This window comes from Pelodiscus sinensis, chromosome 2 (assembly GCF_052426305.1).
Source record: "Pelodiscus sinensis isolate ZL-2025 chromosome 2, ASM5242630v1, whole genome shotgun sequence".
Classification (NCBI taxonomy): domain Eukaryota; kingdom Metazoa; phylum Chordata; order Testudines; family Trionychidae; genus Pelodiscus; species Pelodiscus sinensis.
Window position 1 is genome coordinate 84530606 of NC_143053.1, and position 19655 is coordinate 84550260.

The window sequence follows — 19655 nt, forward strand, 5'->3', positions numbered from 1 at the left end:
GGATGAGAAGAAATTAAAGCCCATTGCCCATTTGATTTTTGCCCTCTTTGCTGAGACAGCCAACAATGGTGCTGGTTAGTGACACGTCAATGGTATTTTCTGTGATGTGAGTATTTGTCCACTAGGAAATATTCTAAGAATACCATTTCAAATAGGTTACAGGTCGAACCTCCCTTGTCTGGCACTCTCAGGACCAGAGTGGTCCCACATCATAGAGTTTGCTGGACAAGGGGAAATTAAGGCTCTACTCGGTTGTAGGAGCTGCTCCTGCCTGGGGCTGTGCTCAGTGCCACCTGCCCCGCTGCCTCCAGCCCCCTACCATGCCAGCGATGGCTAAGACGTCTCCCCAGACAAGGGCCAGCCATGCTACCTCCAGCCATGGCCAGGCTGCGTGCCCAGCTGCTGGCTCCACTGACTCCAGCCCTCGTTGGGGCTGCACTCCCAGGGGACAGCCCTGGCCAGGGCTATGCTTCCGGCTGTTGGCCCTGCTAGCTCCAGCTCCAGCTGGAGCTGCGCTCCGTGCTGTCAGCCTGGCCAGGGCTGTGCGCTCTACCACGCCACCCCACTGAGTCTGCGCTCCCCACCGCCAGCCCAACCCAGGCCTGCCAGCCAGGGCTGTCTGGCTCAGCAATATCCATGGTCTGGATATTTCCAGACCAGAAAGTCCTGGATTTTAAAAGTTCAACCTGTACAGTCATCTCACAGTAATGACTTCTGAAGTCAAACTGGTGATCTAGAGTCAAAAGGTTCCATATTTCTGAGAAATCTAGCTTTTTAAGAGCTTTTAACTACCCAGATAATTAAGTAATTTGTGAGTACATGTCATCCATCCAGTCTCATAGGACCAGTTGAGACAAATGGCAAAAATTGGTGTGTGAGCTTTGAAAGAGAAAATGATTCTCAAATAGTGAACTTGAATAGCACCTCTTACGAAAGGGATAGATTTATAAGCACATAATTTAATTTTGCACCACAATTATTTGCCGGCACAAATGACATAATTAAGGTATTCAATGATGCAAATACATTGGGCAAACCAGCTAGACACAAAAATGAGCTGATCATGGTTCAGAGTTCAATTAATTTGTGCCAGAAATGACTTATGCCTGCAATTTTACTCCCAGAGTAAATCTGAGTGCAAAACTTTGGGCACACAGTTAAGAACCAAGTGAGAAAGCTTCAAATTCAAAATACACAACCTACACATGAGCAGTCATGGGTCACAAAGAATGCTTTAAATATATGTCCACATTTTCCATCTTTGCCTCATTTCAAAGATAATACCCTGAATTGGTTAAAAGGTTTACTTCAGAAGGGGTTAAACTAATTTTTATTGCATACTTCAAAGATGAATTAGATTAAACAAGGGTCATTAACCCTATGACACTAAGGGATATCTACACAGCAGCATTATTTTGAAATAACATCTGTTATTCTGAAATAACTATGTGAGCATTTACACAGCTAGCCCATTATTTCAAAATAATTTCAAAGTAATGGGTGGCTTATTTTGGCATTTGTATACCTCATTCCACAAGGAATAACGTCTCTTCCAAAACAGCTATTTCAGAATAGCAATATTGTGGACCCTGCACTGATGTTATTTCAAAATAGCTTCTCCCCCAAGGACGTTCAAAGTGCCTCCTGGGGCTCTAAATCGAGGTAGCACATCCACATTAGGGGAGCCTGCCTCAGCCTAATTTCCAGGCTTCCCTGAAGCGTAGACGCGCTATTTCAAATAAGCTATTTCAGAGTATTTCTTCCAGAATGGCTTATTCTGAAATAATCGTACAGTATAGACGTAGCCTGAGAGTAGAGTTTTCCAGATAACCTGAGTTAATGGAGTGTCTCTTATCTGCTAAAGCTAGTCCCTCTTCACATAGGGTATGTCAACACTACAAAGTTAATTCAAATAACAGCCATTAGTTCGAATTAACTTTAATAGGGGCTACACATACAAACCGCTAGTTCAAATTTAAATCGAACTAGCAGAGCGCTTAATTCGAACTAGGTAAACCTCATTCTACGAGGAGTAACGCCGAGTTCGAATTAAGGGCTGTGTAGCCACTTAATTCGAACTAATTGGAGGCTAGCCCTTCCCAGGTTGCCCTGGTGGCCACTCTGGGCCAAACCAGGGAAACTCTTCCTCTCTCCTGGCCCCGGAGCCCTTAAAGGGGCACGGTCTGGCTACAGTGCTTGTGTCAGTTGCAAGCCTGCAAGCAGCCAGCCAGCAGACCCTACACCTGGCACGGTATGAGCCAGCCACCCGCTGCCACCCAGCCCTCCGCCTCTTCCCAGGACCAGGCTGGTGGCTCCCAGAAGCCTGCTCATGGCTGCAAGAGGCAGGCACCCGCCTGGTCTAGTGCGGAGATCATGGACCTCATCGAGGTTTGGGGGGAGGCCTCCAATGTCCACGATCTCCACACTAGGTACAGGAATGCGGCCGTCTAGGGCAGGATAGCTGCAAGTCTGGCCACCAAAGGCCACATGCAAACCCAGGAGCAGGTCTGCATGAAAATCAAGTTGGTCCAGTGAAATCCCTGACCCTGACCTTAGAACATAAGAACATAAGAACGGCCGTACTGGGTCAGACCAAAGGTCCATCTAGCCCAGTAGCCTGTCTGCCGACAGTGGCTAGCAGCAGGTACCCCAGAGGGGATGGACCGAAGACAATGACCAAGTGATCTGTCTCATGCCATCCATCTCCAGCCTTCCACAAACAGAGGCCAGGGACACTGTTCCTACCCCCTAGCTAATAGCACTCCATAGACCCAACCTCCATGAATTTAGCTAACTTCTCTTTAAACTCTGTTATAGTCCTAGCCTTCACAGCTTCCTGTGGCAAGGAGTTCTACAGGTTGACTATGCGCTGTGTGAAGAAGAACTTCCTTTTATTAGTTTTAAGCCTGCTACCCATTAATTTCATTTGGTGTCCTCTAGTCCTTCTATTATGAGAACCAATGAAGAACTTTTCTTTATTCACCCTCTCCACACCACTCATGATTTTATATACCTCTATCATATCCCCCCTCAGTCTCCTCTTTTCTAAGCTGAAAAGTCCCACTCTCTTTAGCCTCTCTTCATATGGGACCTGTTCCAAACCCCTAATCATTTTAGTTGCCCTTTTCTGAGCCCTTTCCAGGCCAAAATATCTTTTTTGAGGCGAGGAGACCACATCTGTACACATGACTGAAGATATGGTATACCATAGTTTTATACTTTCCCTCCTCCTCTTCCTTCCCCTGGCTTCCCCCTTCCAGCTCCCTTCTCCCAGGTTTCCCCCTCTCCTCTTCCACCCTCTCTCTTTCCCTCTTCCACCTCCTTTTCCCAGTCTCCCCAGAGGTTAACCCCCCCGCCCCAGCTTTGTTAAATAAAGAGAGTTTCTATTTTTGAACACACATGTCCTTTATTTTTTACATCAGGAAGGGGGGCTTGGGAGGAGTAAGTGGAAGGAGGTGAGGGAGGAATGGGGCACGAGCCCCCGATGGAGAGGACTGGGGCGGCTCTGCGGGCTCCTCGGGGTGGAAGCTCTCCTGCAGGGCCTCCTGGATCCTGACAGCTCCCCGACTGGCCCCCCCGGATAGCAGCCTGCGGCAAGTGCAGCAAGGCTGATGCCCGAGTGCTTTGATGTGCCGAGTGTGGGCACTCAGGGCATTCCAAGACAAGACTGCTTTGCTGTCTCTCATCGAGTTAGACAAGCAAGAGGGGAACCCTGAGAACTGTCTGTCCAGGGTGGGGGTCGGGTCCCTTTAAGCACAGCCCTCGACTAGCCTGAGGCAGCAGCTCCACACTCTAAGTCCTAACCTGATGCCCTGCCAGCACTGGTTCTGGCCAGCCTTAACTTCGGTTCAGGGTCCACTCAATGTAGACATGCTATTTCGAATTAGCAAAATGTTAATTCGAATTAGTTTTAGGTCTAGATGCACTAATTCGAATTAGCTTATTTCGAATTAACTAATTCTCATTAAGTTAGTTCGAATTAGTGCTGTAGTGTAGACATACCCATAATGACTAGGAAAGATGAGATTAAATTGTGATATGATCATTTATCACAACTATGCTATGATACATGTATAAATGAACAAAAAAATGAATAACTATTTAATAATTCTTCAAAGCTAAAACAGCTCACTGTAAGAGTAATTTCAATGCAGTCATTTTTGAACTATAGTGGTTTAAAAGATTTTGCATCGGTCATACATCGGATGAACATGCACAACATCCGTTTTCGGCAGGCATGAGTGAAAATAATTCCTATAAACACTTACACAGTTTCTAAAAAGAAGTGTGATCTGACGTAGCAGAAGACTGCAGGATTTCCCTCCCTGCTTTTAAGGATAACAGCTATTGGCGATGCGACACTAATTTTAAAACATATTTCCTGTCTGTGAACAAAAATATTTCTAAGCCTTAAGGACCACTCAGTCCAAATCTTTATTAAGTCTCAAAAACTGTCAAACAAATGAAACTTTTTAATTGAGAAAATAAAATTGCTTTGACAAAACCACGTTACCTTCTACCCATTAGTTAATAAGATAGCATTTAATCAACCATGTTCACCAAACCTAGAAAAGGTTCACTTGCCTGCTCTTTTTTCACAGGCGTACTGTGTGCTGCCACAGCAGAGAACTGGTCTATCGCGTTCTGATGTTCCTCACTCAGCTGCTGCTGGTCTTGAGGTTGTGTCCCAGCTGTCCCTTGCTGAGCAGGGGCTTCTTGCTGATCTTGGTCTTGATCCTTGGATTCAGAGTCTGATCCTGATTCTGTAGTCATGGTTGATTATTCTGTAAAACAAGATGTTCAGACCTACTCAATATTGTTCTTGCAACTGTTGCTATTTTCTCTTTTTCGGTTGCAATTGAAAATGGAGAAAGATAACCGCTACATTTTTATCTCATTGTTTCTGGCCCTGAAAATCTAAGTACAGTGGACCATATTCATTTGTTGCCTCCTCTGTTTAGTTTCTTGGAAAAGCATCTCTTGACATAGAGTACTAGGACTAATTGTATTTATGAATTTTAAAGCAGTTTATGCCTCCATAAAATTTCACTCTGTATTACAGTCATTTAATGAGATATTGCAGGAAAAATACATTAATAAAATAATTAGATATAATCAATTAATAAAAAAAGACGAGTAAAATTTTCAAGAGCATATAAATGACATATGAACCTAAGCTCCACTGATTTTCCCGAAGCATTTGGGATTCCTTCGTCTCACTTAACATCAATACAATTCTGGCTCCTTAGTGCCCAAGTTATTTTTGAAAATGGGATTTAGGGGTTTTTGAAAATTGTAACAATACTCAGTATATTCAGTGTTAATATTTAATTGACAGGCAGATATTACATGAAAATTAACCACTTTGCTATATTTAAACAGTGTTATATTTACACAGATTCAGTGAATGCACATAAAAATTCATTGTAGATCTAGAGCTATTATTGGTTCTAGCACTAGTTCACATTATAAGTTAAGGGAAATATCTCTGAAATCTCTCAAAAATCAGTATCAACATTAAGTGTGCTCCCCACAGTACTACTAACTTCTATTAAGCTCTACTTGAATAAGGAGAATTTGGCTTTATATTTTATTCAGCTCTACACAGTCAATCATACTTTTCATCATTCCTCTATGTATGCCTAAATATCCATAACAACATAAAAACCTTTATTACTTTATCCCAAGACATTTAAACTTTGCGGGAGTGGTGGGAGGTTAATGGAAACAAGAAGCAGCCTCAGTATGAAAATTTTGTGTTTGAGCTTAGTTTCACTGAGTAATAAATCGCCATGAAAATATTAGCAAGAAAATATTTCACATTAAAGTAACATAGAGCTTAATTCCAACAAGGAACAAAACCCAGTCAAAAAACACCATCACCACTGTTCTGCATCAACAAGGAACAACAGATTCTACATTAGCACAAGTGACGCTATGAATAAATTTAGCATTACCCATCAGTGCGTGAGCCTTATTAGACATTACTGTCTTATGAATCTGTATCTTGATTTAAGCTATTTTATTAAAATCAGGTTCTTCAATCTACTTCTGTTCATCATCAAATCATAATTTCTTTAACTGTAACCATAGTTACTTTCCAATTACAAGCAATTCCACAGATCACATAGCTGCTTATTAATATGATATATGAGTCCACTATCTATTCTCAGATTAAGCTAGTGATTCTTGCTAGTACAGAAAGTTTGGTTCCCTCTGTTCTTTGCATTTTAATGGGTTCATCTTTTTTCCAGACCATTTACTAGAGTTCTTTGTTTTAATGAAAATGTTTAGTGAGGTACTTGAAATATATACTTGAATATAACTTGATAAGTCAATCTGCTGGTCGACATTTTCCATACAGTGAAGAACAAGTTTACAAAGGGCTCTGTTTTTACAAGCATAGCTCTGTGTGTGCAAAGTTTGTGCCCTCTCACTTGTGCACATAAATGATGAATGAATAAATAAATAATAATATGTGTTCAATTTTTGTGTAGCGTGCACTAAGGACATTAACAGGTAACCCTAACCCCAGCCCTTGACTGGTGATGCTTACCAGGTAATGGTTAACCAGTACCTGGAGAGCGGCCCGTGGCCCGCTGAGGGCGGAGGGCTGCTCCAGCCCCACCAGGCCCCCATGTGGGGCTGCTGATTCCCAGCCCAAGTGGGGCTGCCACTTCTGGTCCTATGTGGTCTGGGAGCCAGCAGCCCCATTTATGGCTGGAAGCAGCCAGGTTAGAACAGCCCCTGCTCACAGCAGGGGGATCTGCCCGCTCCCATTTAATCAGTTAACCAGTTAAATGAAATGCTTAACAAGTTAACTAATTAATTAGGATTTGACATCCCTAGTAGAGTGTCTAGGTAAATTCTTACATTGTAAGCAACAAGTCAGACACAAAAATTATGTAAGGAACATGAAAACTGAGACCACACTATGCAAATCTGTCCTCAAATATTTAATCTATTATCACTTGAGAGATTCATTTTGAAGGACACCATCTATTTTTCAATACATTTCTTTCACACAGTATATAAAATGTATCCTTTAACAATTTTATTGTTTTAACAATATATATATATATATATATATATATATATATATATATATATATATATATATATATACACACACACACACACACACACACACACACACACACACACACACACAGAGAGGATCAGGAGAGAAAAAATTGCTGGAGGTCACTTTATAAGAGCTGATTATGGCTCAGAGTTCAATTCATTAAGACATTCATTTTTGTTTACGTTAAAAAATAAATTGCAAAATAAGGTTAATCTCCTGCAGTTTTGCATTGCCCATCTGTCACATCAGCATGTAATAACCTATCCTTCATCTGATGCTACTACTACCACTATTTTAAACCACTGCTGTCTGCAGTGTTGTTGTAATTGTACTGACTCCAGATATCAGAGAGACAAGGTGGGTAATATCTTTTTATTGGAACAAATTCTGTCCACATGAAAGGCAAGCTTGTAAACTTAAACAGAATTCTTCTTCAAGTCAAGACCTGAAAGAAGAGTTCGGTGTAAACAGGAAAGCTTGCCTCTTTCATCAACAGGAGTTGGTCCAATAAAAGATGCTACTTCCCCCCACATTGTCTCACTATTATAAACCACATTTAAAAAAATTATTCCTTCAAAAAAAAAAAAAGTCCTAAAATTCTACACCTTCTTTTGTACAACTGAGAACACAGATAATATCCTCTAACTATTCAAATATTCATTCAACAGATTCAATAGAAAACGATATATTTGGCTTTTCTAGTATACAAAAATGAAGAGATCAGGAAGTAACAAAATTACTACAACTACAAAACCAATGAAAAAATTAACTCGACAATATACAATTTTCAATAACATTATTTATCAAGAGTATAATATATATAATTCACTAAGATTTTTACTCAGGAAGCCTGATTTTCATATTAGCTACATAGATGTAAATCACAAATAAATCACTAATGGAAATGGAATTACTCCTGATTAAAATGGAATCAACCCATTGTCTTCAGGATTGTCTTCACTAATAACACGCCAGATTATCAGCACTTGGAAATCATTGTTGCGCAATGTATTTATCAGGTAGCTCTTGGGATGAAGAAGCTACTCACCCTGTGCAGTTACAATGGTTCTTTGGAGATGAGTGTCCCTGTGGGTGCTCCACTCAGGTCTCAGTGGTCCCTGGAGATTTTTGCCTAGCAGTGCCTTCCCGTGCTGTGCTGTTGCCATCTCTATCTGTTTTCATCCGTTAGGTGCGGCACGAGCCTCCTTCTGTTCCTTTTCTACAGGAAATCTGATAAAGGACTCCAAGTAGAGGGGAAGAAGGGAGGGTAGCGGAGCACACATCTCGAAGAACCATCGTTATTGCACAGGGTGAGTAACTTCTTCTCCTTCAAGTGGTGTCCCTGTGGGTGCTCCATTTAGGTGACCAAGTAGCAATACCCGCAGTATGGTGGTGGGCGTTGGAGTCATTTAGTTAAAGAAGCAAGGAACACATCTGCTAGAATGGTGTCTTCGCTGAAGGGCATAATGTTGTGCGAAAGTATGATGAGAAAATCATATTGCTGCTCTACAAATGTCCACTAGTAATACATTATGTAGGAAAACAGTTCATGTGGCCATCACATGTGTGGAGTGTGCCCTAATCATCTGTGGTGGAAGCTAGGGAGCCGTATATATGCAGCTTGCAATCCACTTGGAAATCTGCTGCATGGAGACAGCTGTTCTCTTGTGGGGACCGGACAAAGAGATGAAGAGTCTGTCTGATTTCCTGGTCTCCTTGGTTCTTTCTAAGTAAAATGCGAGGGCTTGTCTGGCATCTAGGGTGTGCAACATGGATTCTCTCAGAGAGGTGTGGGATTTAGGAAAGTATGTGGATAAGTATATGGGTTCATTCAGGTGGAAGTCTGATATAACTTTGGGGAGGAACTTGGGATGAAACCTGAGCATGACCTTATCCTTAGTAAAGGTAGTATACAGTCGGTGAGCCACGAGGGCTGCGATTTCACTCATGCATCTCGCAGATGTTTTTGCCACTATGAAAGCCACTTTCATGGATAGATGTTATGGTGGGGCTGTCGCTAGTGGTTCAAAGGGTGACCTAGTGAGTGTCGTATGAGATTAAGGTCCCAAGGTAGTACAGGCGGGCATAAATTTGGACGTGTTTTCCATAAGGCTTTAAGAAGCACTTTGTCACCGGGTGTACGAAGAGTGAGAGATCGTCGACTGGTTCGTGGAAATCCATGATAAAGAGACGGACACGAACCTAGCTGATGGAGAAGTCTGCGCTGCTGAGATTCATTAAGTATTCCAGTGCAGTAGGTATGCGAGTGGGGTTTGGTTGTAATTGACGAATCCTACAACACTCCTGAAAGCATTTCCATTTGTTTTGGTAGGTGTATCTTGTGGAGGAACGTCGACTATTTTGAGTAGGATCTGCTTAACACTCTCTGAGTACGTAAGTTCTTCTTTTTGGAATCATGGAGAGGCCATGCTATGAGTTTCAGGGTTTTGATGTTCGGGTAGTGGGTCTTGGCTTGGTGTTGGGTTAGTAAGTAGGAACTCATGGGGAGAGGATAGGTAATGTAGGTAAGGGAACCAAGGTTGTCTCGGAGAGTAGGGAGTGATCAGAATTACTGTGGCCAGGTCTGAGTGGATCTTGTTGATTACTCTGGAGAGTAAGGGAATCGGTGGGAAAGTATAGAATAGGAGAGCAATCCAGTGAATGGTGAAGGTGCCTCCCTCCGATCTCTTGCCCTGACCTGCTCGGGAACAGAATCAATTGCATTTGTGGTTGGTTGCTGTTGCAAATAGATCTATGATCAGGAATTCCCAATATCAGAAAATTGGGAGAACACTGAGTCTGAGTTCCCATTTGTGTTGTTCAGAGAAGTGTCTGCTCAGTTTGTCAGCCATCGTATGTAAGTTGCAGTTGGTGTTATCTGGTTCTTGCGGCATCAGTTCCAAAATCTGATTGCCTCTGTAAATAGTGAGTGTGATTGGACACCACCATGTCGATTGATACAGAGCATAGAAAATGTGTTGTCCATGACGACACGAATGTTTCTGCCCTTTATACGGGGAAGGAAGTGAGCGCATGCTTTGCAGATTGCCCTGAGTTCCAGGATGTTGATAAGGAGAGGCCCACCAGTTAAGAGCATGTAGGACTACTGGTGGAGTGTAAGGTGCTTTGTGAAGCTATGTTGGTTGGGAATGTAGACAGTAGCAAACCAGGACTGTAAGCAGCGCATATGTAGTCTCGTGAATAAGATGATGTAGGTTGTGGCTGCCGTGTGTCCCAGTATTTGAAGACAGGTGTATGCTGTGGTGAAGGAAGCTTGTTTGACTTCCCTGAAAAAGTCATATAATGTTTGGAATTGTTGCAGTGGGAGATAGGCTTTGGCTGTCACTGCGTCTAGGAGCGCCCCAATGAATTCTATCTTTTGGGTAGGTTATAAGGTAGATTTCTGGATATTTATAAGGAGGTCCAGTTGGGAGAAGCAATCTCTGGTAGTATTTGTCATGGTTATTGTTTGTTGATGTGTGGGACACTTGATTAAGCAGTCACTGAGATAAGGAAAAATAATAATCCCCTGCCTCCTGAGGATGGCCATGACTTTGGCAAAAGTCTTGGACAATACTTGAGGGGCCATGGACAGACCAAAAGGAAGGACTCAATATTGGCAATGCTCTCGTCCTAATACGAACCTGAGAAAACTCCTGTGGGCAGGATGTATAGTTATATGAAAATATGTGTCTTGAAGATTGAGGGCTGAGAACCAGTACCCTTTGTCCATTGCTGGAATAACAGTTGCATTCTGAATTTGCTGTTGTAGACAAACCTGCTGATCTCTCTGAGATCTAAAATGGGCCTCCAACAGTCTGCTTTCTTGTCAATCAGAAAATAGAAACCTCTTCCTCAATATTCTGTGGGAAATGATTCCATCGCCCCTAGGCTAAGCAGCTTTTGTACCTCTGCTTTTAATAGGGGCTTGTGAGAGGGGTACCAGAGGAGGGGCAGGGAAGGAGGTATAGACATAAAAGGGATGATTATGTAGCCTGATTTGATGATCTTGAGATCGCATTTGTCCATAGTAATAAGGGTTCATTGTTGTAAAAGGGTCTCAGATGGTGACTGAAAATTATCTGGGGATGCACTGGATCTTTGGGTGGTCACTCAGAGCCCAGACCAAAACTTCAAATCTGCTGTTTGTTTTCAAGTGGGTTGTGTACTGGAGGACTGGTTGCGTTGAGCCCTCCTTTTATTGGGACGTTGTTTGGGCCTGTTGTCATACAGCCTCTGCTGTTGCCTTTGATAGTTCAAGTCTCTTGGCCTCCCATAGCCCCATGGTCTTTGGTATGGGGTGTATCTGCATCTTTTATTAGGCAGGGTGTACATGCCTAAAGTACACAGTGTGGCATGGGAATCTTTCATTGAGTGTAACACCTCATCCATTTTTGTAGCGAACAGCTGATTCTGATCAAAGGGAAGGTACTCCACCTTTCTCTGAATTCCTTTGGGACTCCCGATGATTGTAACCATGACGCCCTGCACATTACTGTTGCTGTAGCTGTGGTCCTAGCTGCTGTGTCTGCCACATCCATTGCAGTTTGGAGAGCTGTTTTTGCTATAGATTGGCCCTCTTTAATGATAGATTGAGATGAGATCGCTTGTTTTCAGGGAGGTCCTGTAAGAGGTTTTGTAATCTGGAGTAACTGGCATGATCATAGTTAGTAAGAAGGGCAGTGTTATTTGATATTCTGAACAGGAGGGTGGCAGATACTTTCCGGCCAAAGAGACCCAGTCATTTGTGTTCTTTCTTTTGAGGCATAGATTTGTACTGAAGGGCTACGTCTAGACTGGCATGATTTTCCGCAAATGCTTTTAACGGAAAAGTTTTCCGTTAAAAGCATTTGCGGAAAAGAGCGTCTAGATTGGCATGGACGCTTTTCCGCAAAAAGTGCTTTTGCGGAAAAGCACCCGTGCCAATTTAGACGTGCTTTTCCGCAAAAAAGCCTCGATCACCATTTTTGCGATCGGGGCTTTTTTTGCGCAAAACAAATCTGAGCTGTCTACACTGGCCCTTTTGCACAAAAAGCTTTGCGCAAAAGGACTTTTGCCCGAACGGGAGCAGCATAGTATTTCTGCAAGAAGCACTGATTTCAGACAGTAGGAAGTCAGTGTTCTTGCAGAAATTCAAGTGGCCAGTGTAGACAGCTGGCAAGTTTTTCTGCAAAAGCAGCTGCTTTTGTGGAAAAACTTGCCAGTCTAGACAGAGTCCATGACCAATGAGTTTGGATGGTGATGGGAGATGAAACTTTGCCGGGACAAAGTATTTTCTATCCACTCTCTGGTTGGTGAGAGGGATAGAGACTGGCATCTGCCAAAGTACATCTGATGGTTCCATGTCTCATGGACGGGTAATGCTATTTTGGAGGATGTACACGGTTGGAGTATTTTGAGTAGTTTGAATTGTTTGTCTTTCACTTCTTGGAGTGCAATGTCCTGAGATTGAGCCACTTGTTTGAATAATTCTTCGAACTCTTTCAGGTCATCTGCTGGTGGAGAGGATTGCCTGGAGCAGCAGAAGACTGTGGGGCCTGTGGGGCTCTCTGAATCATCAGACTGAGATAAGTTCTCATCATCTGTTGGATCCGGTTGGGTAATTACCAAAGGAGGGGGATGAGATGGTGACCAATGTGCCATGGTAGCTGGACACAGTGTAGCTGTATGTGCTGGTGACAGGAGGAGTGGGGGCGATATTGGTTCCATGGCTCCCAAAGAAACCACTGAGGGTGAAACTGTTGCCATGGATATGGCCATGAGTGGTTAAATCACAGAAGTCGTGGGGGTTGTTGAAAGGATTGGTGCTGAATGGCGTGCCATGAAGCCAGTTGGGAATGAGTGCTGTGACGAAAATCTACTCCCATGCATGCAGCCATGTTCAGTTCATGGTGATGACAGTGTGGAGGAGTAAGAAAGAATTTCTGCAATTTGTCTATGTGGGCTAGAGTGAGGTAACTAACCTTGGTGAAGCTACTCTCCGCACCATTGAAGATGGTGAGGCTGGGTGTGGGGCTTTTTGTACATGGCACATCTTGTTAGGTGCCACCTTATGCTCTGGGCCCCAGCATGCTTTAATTCTGACTGCTAGGAACTGGCTTGTTTGATCGGTGCCAGGTTGCCTGTGAGTGCCAGCACCAGCAGCATGTCCAGCTTTGTCAGTGTTGGCCAGTTAACTGCATCAGCGGGTGCCAAGGGGTAGTTTGCCATTTCGGTTCTGACTCAGCTGTCTTAGCTAAGATCACTTTTCGCTTCTTCACAGTGCTGGAAGTTGATGGCACCAGAGAACAAGTGGCCTGGAACATAGTGGGCAGTGATCATGCCGGGGAAGCCTATGGCACTGAAGAGGCTCTGTGGTGCAGCTGTGTCTCTGGGGACATATCCTCTGGTGGTTGGAGGGAAATCTCCCAGAAGAGATTCTTCAGCCCCATTTTGTTGTCTTTCCTCTCTCTGGCCGTTATGTTTTGACACTGCGGGCACTTTTGCGTGACTTGACACTCACTAGGTCACCTAAGCATTTAATACAGGATGCGTGTTCATCAGAAACCAGCACATGAATCACATTTCTTGAAGCCAGGAGAGCCTGGCATGTTGAACCAATGTGAAGATTCAAAATTTGGAGAAAAATAGAGTAGGGAGGAGGAAAAAATGGGGAAGATGGTTTTTTTTATTTTTTTTCTTTAAAAAAAAAGTAAAGAACTAGGTAAAACAAAACTATAAACTGACAAACTATTAATAACTCTTAAGCTAACTGCACTATTTTTTTTACTTGCTGCCAGAAAGGAGAGCACTACTGTGACTGTTTGCAGCCAAGGAGAGTAGAAAAGGAACTGAGGGAGGCTCACACCTAACGGATGAAAACTGCGTGAGACAGCAACTGCACATGTGCAGTGAGGGAAGGCACTGCTAGGCAAAACTCTCCGATCAGTGGTGTGAGGACATACCGAGACCTGAGTGGAGCACCCACAGAGACACCTCTTGAAGGAGAACAAATTTTTCTATCTCATATGGCTTCTCTTCTAACAAAAGATACTTATCGCAAGATTTAGTGGAAATAAGCATTTATATCTAAGTTAGTCTTGTAATGGGCAACGTCAAAACACGTGAATTGAATATAAGGCTTGAAAGTTTCATTTTACTATATGAATGTGGAAAAATATTTGTTACTGTCTATTCCAGTTCTGCTGAACAATATTTTTTAAACAAATATTTTTCCATTTTTTAAAAGATTCTTTTAGAAAATTTCTACCTGAAGTAGAGAGGTACAATTTTGTTAGAATGATTCTCTGAGACTACATTTCATTTTAGTTGTTCTGAAGTCTCAGCATTTTGTGTGTGTTATCGAGCCTTTGTAAGTCATTACTTAGACACAATATTCCCAAAGTATCAGATGGATTTTGTTAACCCAAGCTTCTCCTATTCCAAATGTCTTATTTACTTCTCTATGCATAGGACTATGATTTTGTCATGGATTTTTTTTTTTTTTAGTAAAAGTTATGGACAAGTCATGGGCAATAACTACCCCCCTTTCCTCCCCCCAAAAAAATCACAGTAGCTGTGATCTGTCCCTGACTTTTATTAAAAAAATCCCTGTGAAAATGGGAAGGAAGGTCCGGGTCCCTGATACTTCAGCCCTCCGGGGCTAGGAGCTGCAGTGACCCCATTTCTCAGTGGCCCAGAGTAGTGGCAGGGGAGCTGTGGGGGCAGGACCCCTTTGCCAGCAACAACTAGTCACCTGTGAGGCCTCCAGCGTTATTGAGGTCACTGTAAGTCACATTTTCCATGGCTTCCGCAGCCTCCGTGACATAATATTAGCCTTATCTATGCCAACTGTCAAGGATTAAATACTAAAGCCAAATAGTTTTATGCCACTGTCTTCCAAACATAAATGGAAGTATAGCTAACTAACTCTAAATCCAAATTTATTACAACTGTTAGATATTTAGGATTTCTCTCTTTTTATCCAATGCTGGTTGAAAACACCTAAAGATAATGTATAAGTCATCATTCTCCCTCTCAGAAGTTGAAACAAGATCATATGATCCACTAACATTTGCTCTACAAATCAATCGCCAATCACTGAATTTCAACTATTATAAATTAAATATCATCATCTGAGGGGAAAAGTAGTCTGTTTTTTAGAATAAATAGCACAGGAATGTTAAAAAGCAGCGAAGGTGTAATTTAAATTCTCACTTTTGTTTATATATAAGAAGAAACATGTACACACAAACCATATGTATAGATTTTGTCAAACATAATGCTATTAGCTGAAACAACTTATCGGCACTACTACTCCAAGCTAATCAATAGGTTTTGGTGCCAAATATATGACCCTGTGATCTAAAAATTTGCAAACCCATAGAACAAGGGATACAAATCTGAGGCAGAATACACTTAAGACAAAGAGACACTTGATTTGAGTTATTTGAAGTTTTTTTTTTATATGTACTGCAAGCTTGGGGTCACGTTCCTCTTTGTGAACAGGAATTGTTTAAATGTCTACCTGTTGAAATGGTTAATCAGATGCAAAGTAAAATAAACAAGTCACCAATACAAATTGAGCAACATGATTCAATACCTAGATTCATATTTGGGTATCTAATATAATTTTGCCTAAAAATTTGGAAACCAAAGATTCCCAAAATTAAATTCTCATCCCTAAAAAATGCTGAAACAGGAAGGAGGGGGGAGAAGATTAGCTAGGGCTGAGTGAGAGCTACAAAGGGATGCAGCAGCTTTAGAAAGAGGTTTCACTTTTGATAAGTAAGTCCTGTTGCAGTTTGTTAGTACCTTGCTTGTATAATACAACACAGCTCTAGTTGAAGTTAATTTGCTTTACTGAATTACATACAGGCCTTTACAGTTTTGAAGAATGCAGCAAAGAATGTATAATTAAAGATGACTACTTCACACTGAAGCTAAAAAATACTGTATACACTAAGGATGTTAACGAGTAGTTGACTGGAGCATTGACTACTCACTCCCTCACCCCTTTCTGCCTCTATAAGCAAGGTGTGTGGGGGGAGGAGGGGAAACAGGAGCCGGTACTGGGAGGCCACTTAAAAGATGATTCCCCCCAGCACTGGTTCCATGGTGCTACCTCCCTACCCCCTACTTGCTGCCTCTAACAGAGGCAGTGGGGGGAAGGGGAATAGGGAAGGCTGCTGTGAAGCAGCCTCTGCCCATGGCGGGCCGAGGCTCTCCGTGGGCAGAGACTGCTCCAGCAGCTGCCAAGCAGCCCCTGTTCATGGCAGCCAGGGCTGGCCGTGGGACTCTTGTTACATTTCAAAGGCAGAAGCGCAGCGGTTGGGACCTGGAGTGAACAGGGACTGCTTCAGTCCCCACTCACGCCATTTCCCCGTTGTGCCTCTGCCTCCCTTGCCTCCCTGCCGAGACACTGCTGGGGGGAACCAGCTTTTAAGTTGACTCCCCCAGCACAGGCTCCTGCTCCCCACCCTTGCTGCCACTCTCTGATAGAGGTGGCGGAGTGCAAGGGGAGCCACTAGTCAAGTCACCACTTGACTACCCTATAAGCATATGCTTAACCGGTAGTCAACTAATCATTTACATCCCTAGCCTATAATGATTCTGCAGTTTATGTAGACGAAGAGACACCAACACTGACTTCGCACCTTCCATGTGCAAACCAGAGACTTTACCTTCCCTTTTCCAATTATTTGTTATGATTAAGACAAAACAGCATATTACCTCATGCTCCATATGCAGAACTCAAAAACTATCCTTTCCTCAGTCTACTGTGAGGCAAAGTGCACACTCCAATCTATCCCACTCCTTCTCCTGGCAGAAAAAAATCCTATTATCCCTTCCTTATGCGCATGGCCATTCAGAGTTTCAAACCCTGCTTCCAAGTTAACAAATACAGGTCTTTCTTCACCCTGCACCTGCAGGCCACAGATTTCAAAATGCTCTGTTCATCAAAGCTAGAGGCCAGTATAACCCAAGATGCAATGCAGGGGAGGAGTTTCATAGAACTTCATCTACTTTCAATAACCCCCGCCCTCCAAAAAATCTGAATATGTTATGTAAACATAAAACCAAATTACAGGAGAAACTGATGATGAATTTCAAAATAAACAGCAATGTAATAACAAAGCAAACATTGTAATTGAATGAACTAAATATAGTTGCTATTTCCTGTAATATACTGATTAATGCTTTATATTTAAAAACTTCAATGATCTAATTAATGCCCTTTGAGAAAAGCTCTCTTAATTATGATAATTTCTAAACATTATAAATCACTAGGCTCAACTTTGCAGGTTACATAAAGCAAGAATCCCAATTTTAATATTTATGTTCCAAATAACAAGGATCATATTTGTCCAGAAATGACTTCTGAAAAGGATAGCATTTTTCTAGTATATTGAGGACAATCTTATTATTAAAACCAAGTAATAAATATATTTATTTAGTGCAGGAGTTGACCATGCATCAGATCCTTGCACTTTAAGCATGAGCTATAAATAATTTACAAAATTACTGTAAGACTTCATGCATTTTAGACCAATAAATTCCACATCGAAAAAGTACATTCCTTTTTGGAATGTTAGACAGCATGTAATTGAATAGTCATGTAACCGCACAAATTACAGTAAAACTCCAATTGTCTGGCATCCAGTGGTCCGGCACTTCCAATAGTCTGGCACCAACTGGAAGTGCTCCAGCCAGCCGGACAATTGGAGCAGCTCCACACCACTTCCTCAAGTCCCCTGCTGCCACTGCTGAAACTGACCAGCTGTGGACCTGGGGAAAGGTGCAGAGCAGAGCAGCAGTTAATCCCGCAGTACCGCCCCTCACCCCCCTGCTCGGCGCCCAGCAGCACCCCAACTGCTCTGCCCGCCCTTCCCCAAGTCCGCCGCTGGTCAGTTTCAGCAGCGGTGGACTTGGGGAAGCTGTGGGGCAGAACAGCTGGGGTGCTTCCAGGTTGGTTTTGCAGTGCTGCCCCTCACCAGCACCTGGTTTGCCCCATGCCGCGCCGTTCCCTGCCAGACCTCCCCACCCCAGACACCTCACAGCCCCCCTGCCCAAGTACCTCCTGATACTCTGGCATATCCGATAATCCGGCACCCCCTGGGTCCTAAAGGTGCCAGATTATCAGAAGTCTGCTGTATTATTGATTACATGACTATCCAATAGTTCCCGGGGTGGGGAGGCAGCAGTCGGTGCACTCCTAGCCCCATTCCTAGGGAGCCCCCTATCAGCCCATGCTGCTGCCTCTCTATCAGAGGCAGTAGCACAGGGTGACAGGCAGGAGCTGGTCCACAATGGGAGCCAGTTTAAAAACCAGCTCCCTGCATAGACCAGATCCACTTGCCACCTTGTGTTGCTGCCTCTGATATAGAAGCAGCAGCATAGGGTGGCTGAAGCCTCTGTCCCCGGGGGGCCCGAGTTCACTGTGGACAGAGGCTGTTCCGCAGCAGCAATCCCTGTCCGCAGGGAGCTCAGACCACCCCTGGAGAGGGGCAGCTGCTGTGGAGCAGCCTCTGTTTGCCGCAGCCTTCCCTGCTCCCCCCCACCATGCTGCCAGCTTTCATAGAGGCAGCAGTGCAGGGAGAGGGCAGGAAGCACCGCAGAGCCGGTTCTGGAGGGAGTCTGGCTTAAAAGCTGTCTCCCCCAACACCGGCTCCTGCCTGTCCCTCCCCCACTTGTGCAGGAGGCAGCAAGCGGGGAGAGGAGGCAGGTCCATAGAGCCAGAACACATGGAGAGCCAGCTTAAAAGCCAGTTCCCTGTATGTATCGGCTCCCACCTGTCCCCCTCACCCTCCACGCTGCTGCCTCTCTATCAGAGGCAGCAAGGGAGGGAAGATGTGTAGTTGACAGGATTAACCAAAAAACCTAGGTTTATCAGTTAATCTAGTAGATGACTTCACATTGACATCCTTCTTTATTTCCTCAAAACGTTTGTGAATTTTGTGTTCACGTATGTGAAATTCTCAGGGCTGAATACTGGTTCATCGCACACTAAACTGGGAAGACAAAGACCTCCAGGAAAAGTAGATGAGGACTTATGGTGGGTGTTTGGAACTATAGTGGCTCATGCTGCACCTGCCTACCCCCTCCCCATCATCATTTCCATTAAGGCCTTGAGGGGGTTAGGTTTGAAAAACAATCTCTTACCTCCCTTCTGATAAGTGGGTTTGAAGCAACATTGCCACTCTGTGTTTTGATCTCCCTGCTGCCCAACAATGACTCAGTGCTTGGTTCTTCCACAGAGGCTGTTTGCCCTCCTGCTGCCTATTGATTGTTGTGTTTGAATTTAGGTCACTAACTTGCTGTGTATTACAGAGTGTCTAAGATCACAAAGCCAAATGCATAAATTAAAAAAAAAAGACAGGAAATGGCAGAAAGCTTACAGAAACTACTGCATCAGCTCTGCAGGAGATTCTCTAATGAGAGGCAGTTTTCAGCACGAGTAGAACCAGAACAGTGTCATCTTACATGAGCATAGCACCTAGGACCTAAGACAGGATGTCCAGCACAACACAGACCTAAGACAGGGTGTGGCCAGAGCACAGCATGCATTGGCTATCCCCAGCTAATGAATAAT

The 19655-nt window shown here is 43.5% G+C and overlaps 1 protein-coding gene across 15 annotated transcripts in view; it reads right to left on the reverse strand.

Moving 5' to 3' along the window:
- EPB41L3 (erythrocyte membrane protein band 4.1 like 3) overlaps positions 1-19655 on the reverse strand; it is a 211241-nt gene that overhangs the window by 99400 nt on the left and 92186 nt on the right. For 14 of the 15 annotated variants that reach the window (XM_089776300.1, XM_075920937.2, XM_075920938.2 and 11 more), the window contains exon 2: positions 4585-4784. In XM_089776300.1, coding sequence (XP_089632426.1) covers positions 4585-4773 — 189 coding nt within the window. In that variant the 5' untranslated portion in view covers positions 4774-4784. The remainder of the gene's footprint in view (positions 1-4584; positions 4785-19655) is intronic. The other variant, XM_075920939.2, reaches the window with a different exon arrangement.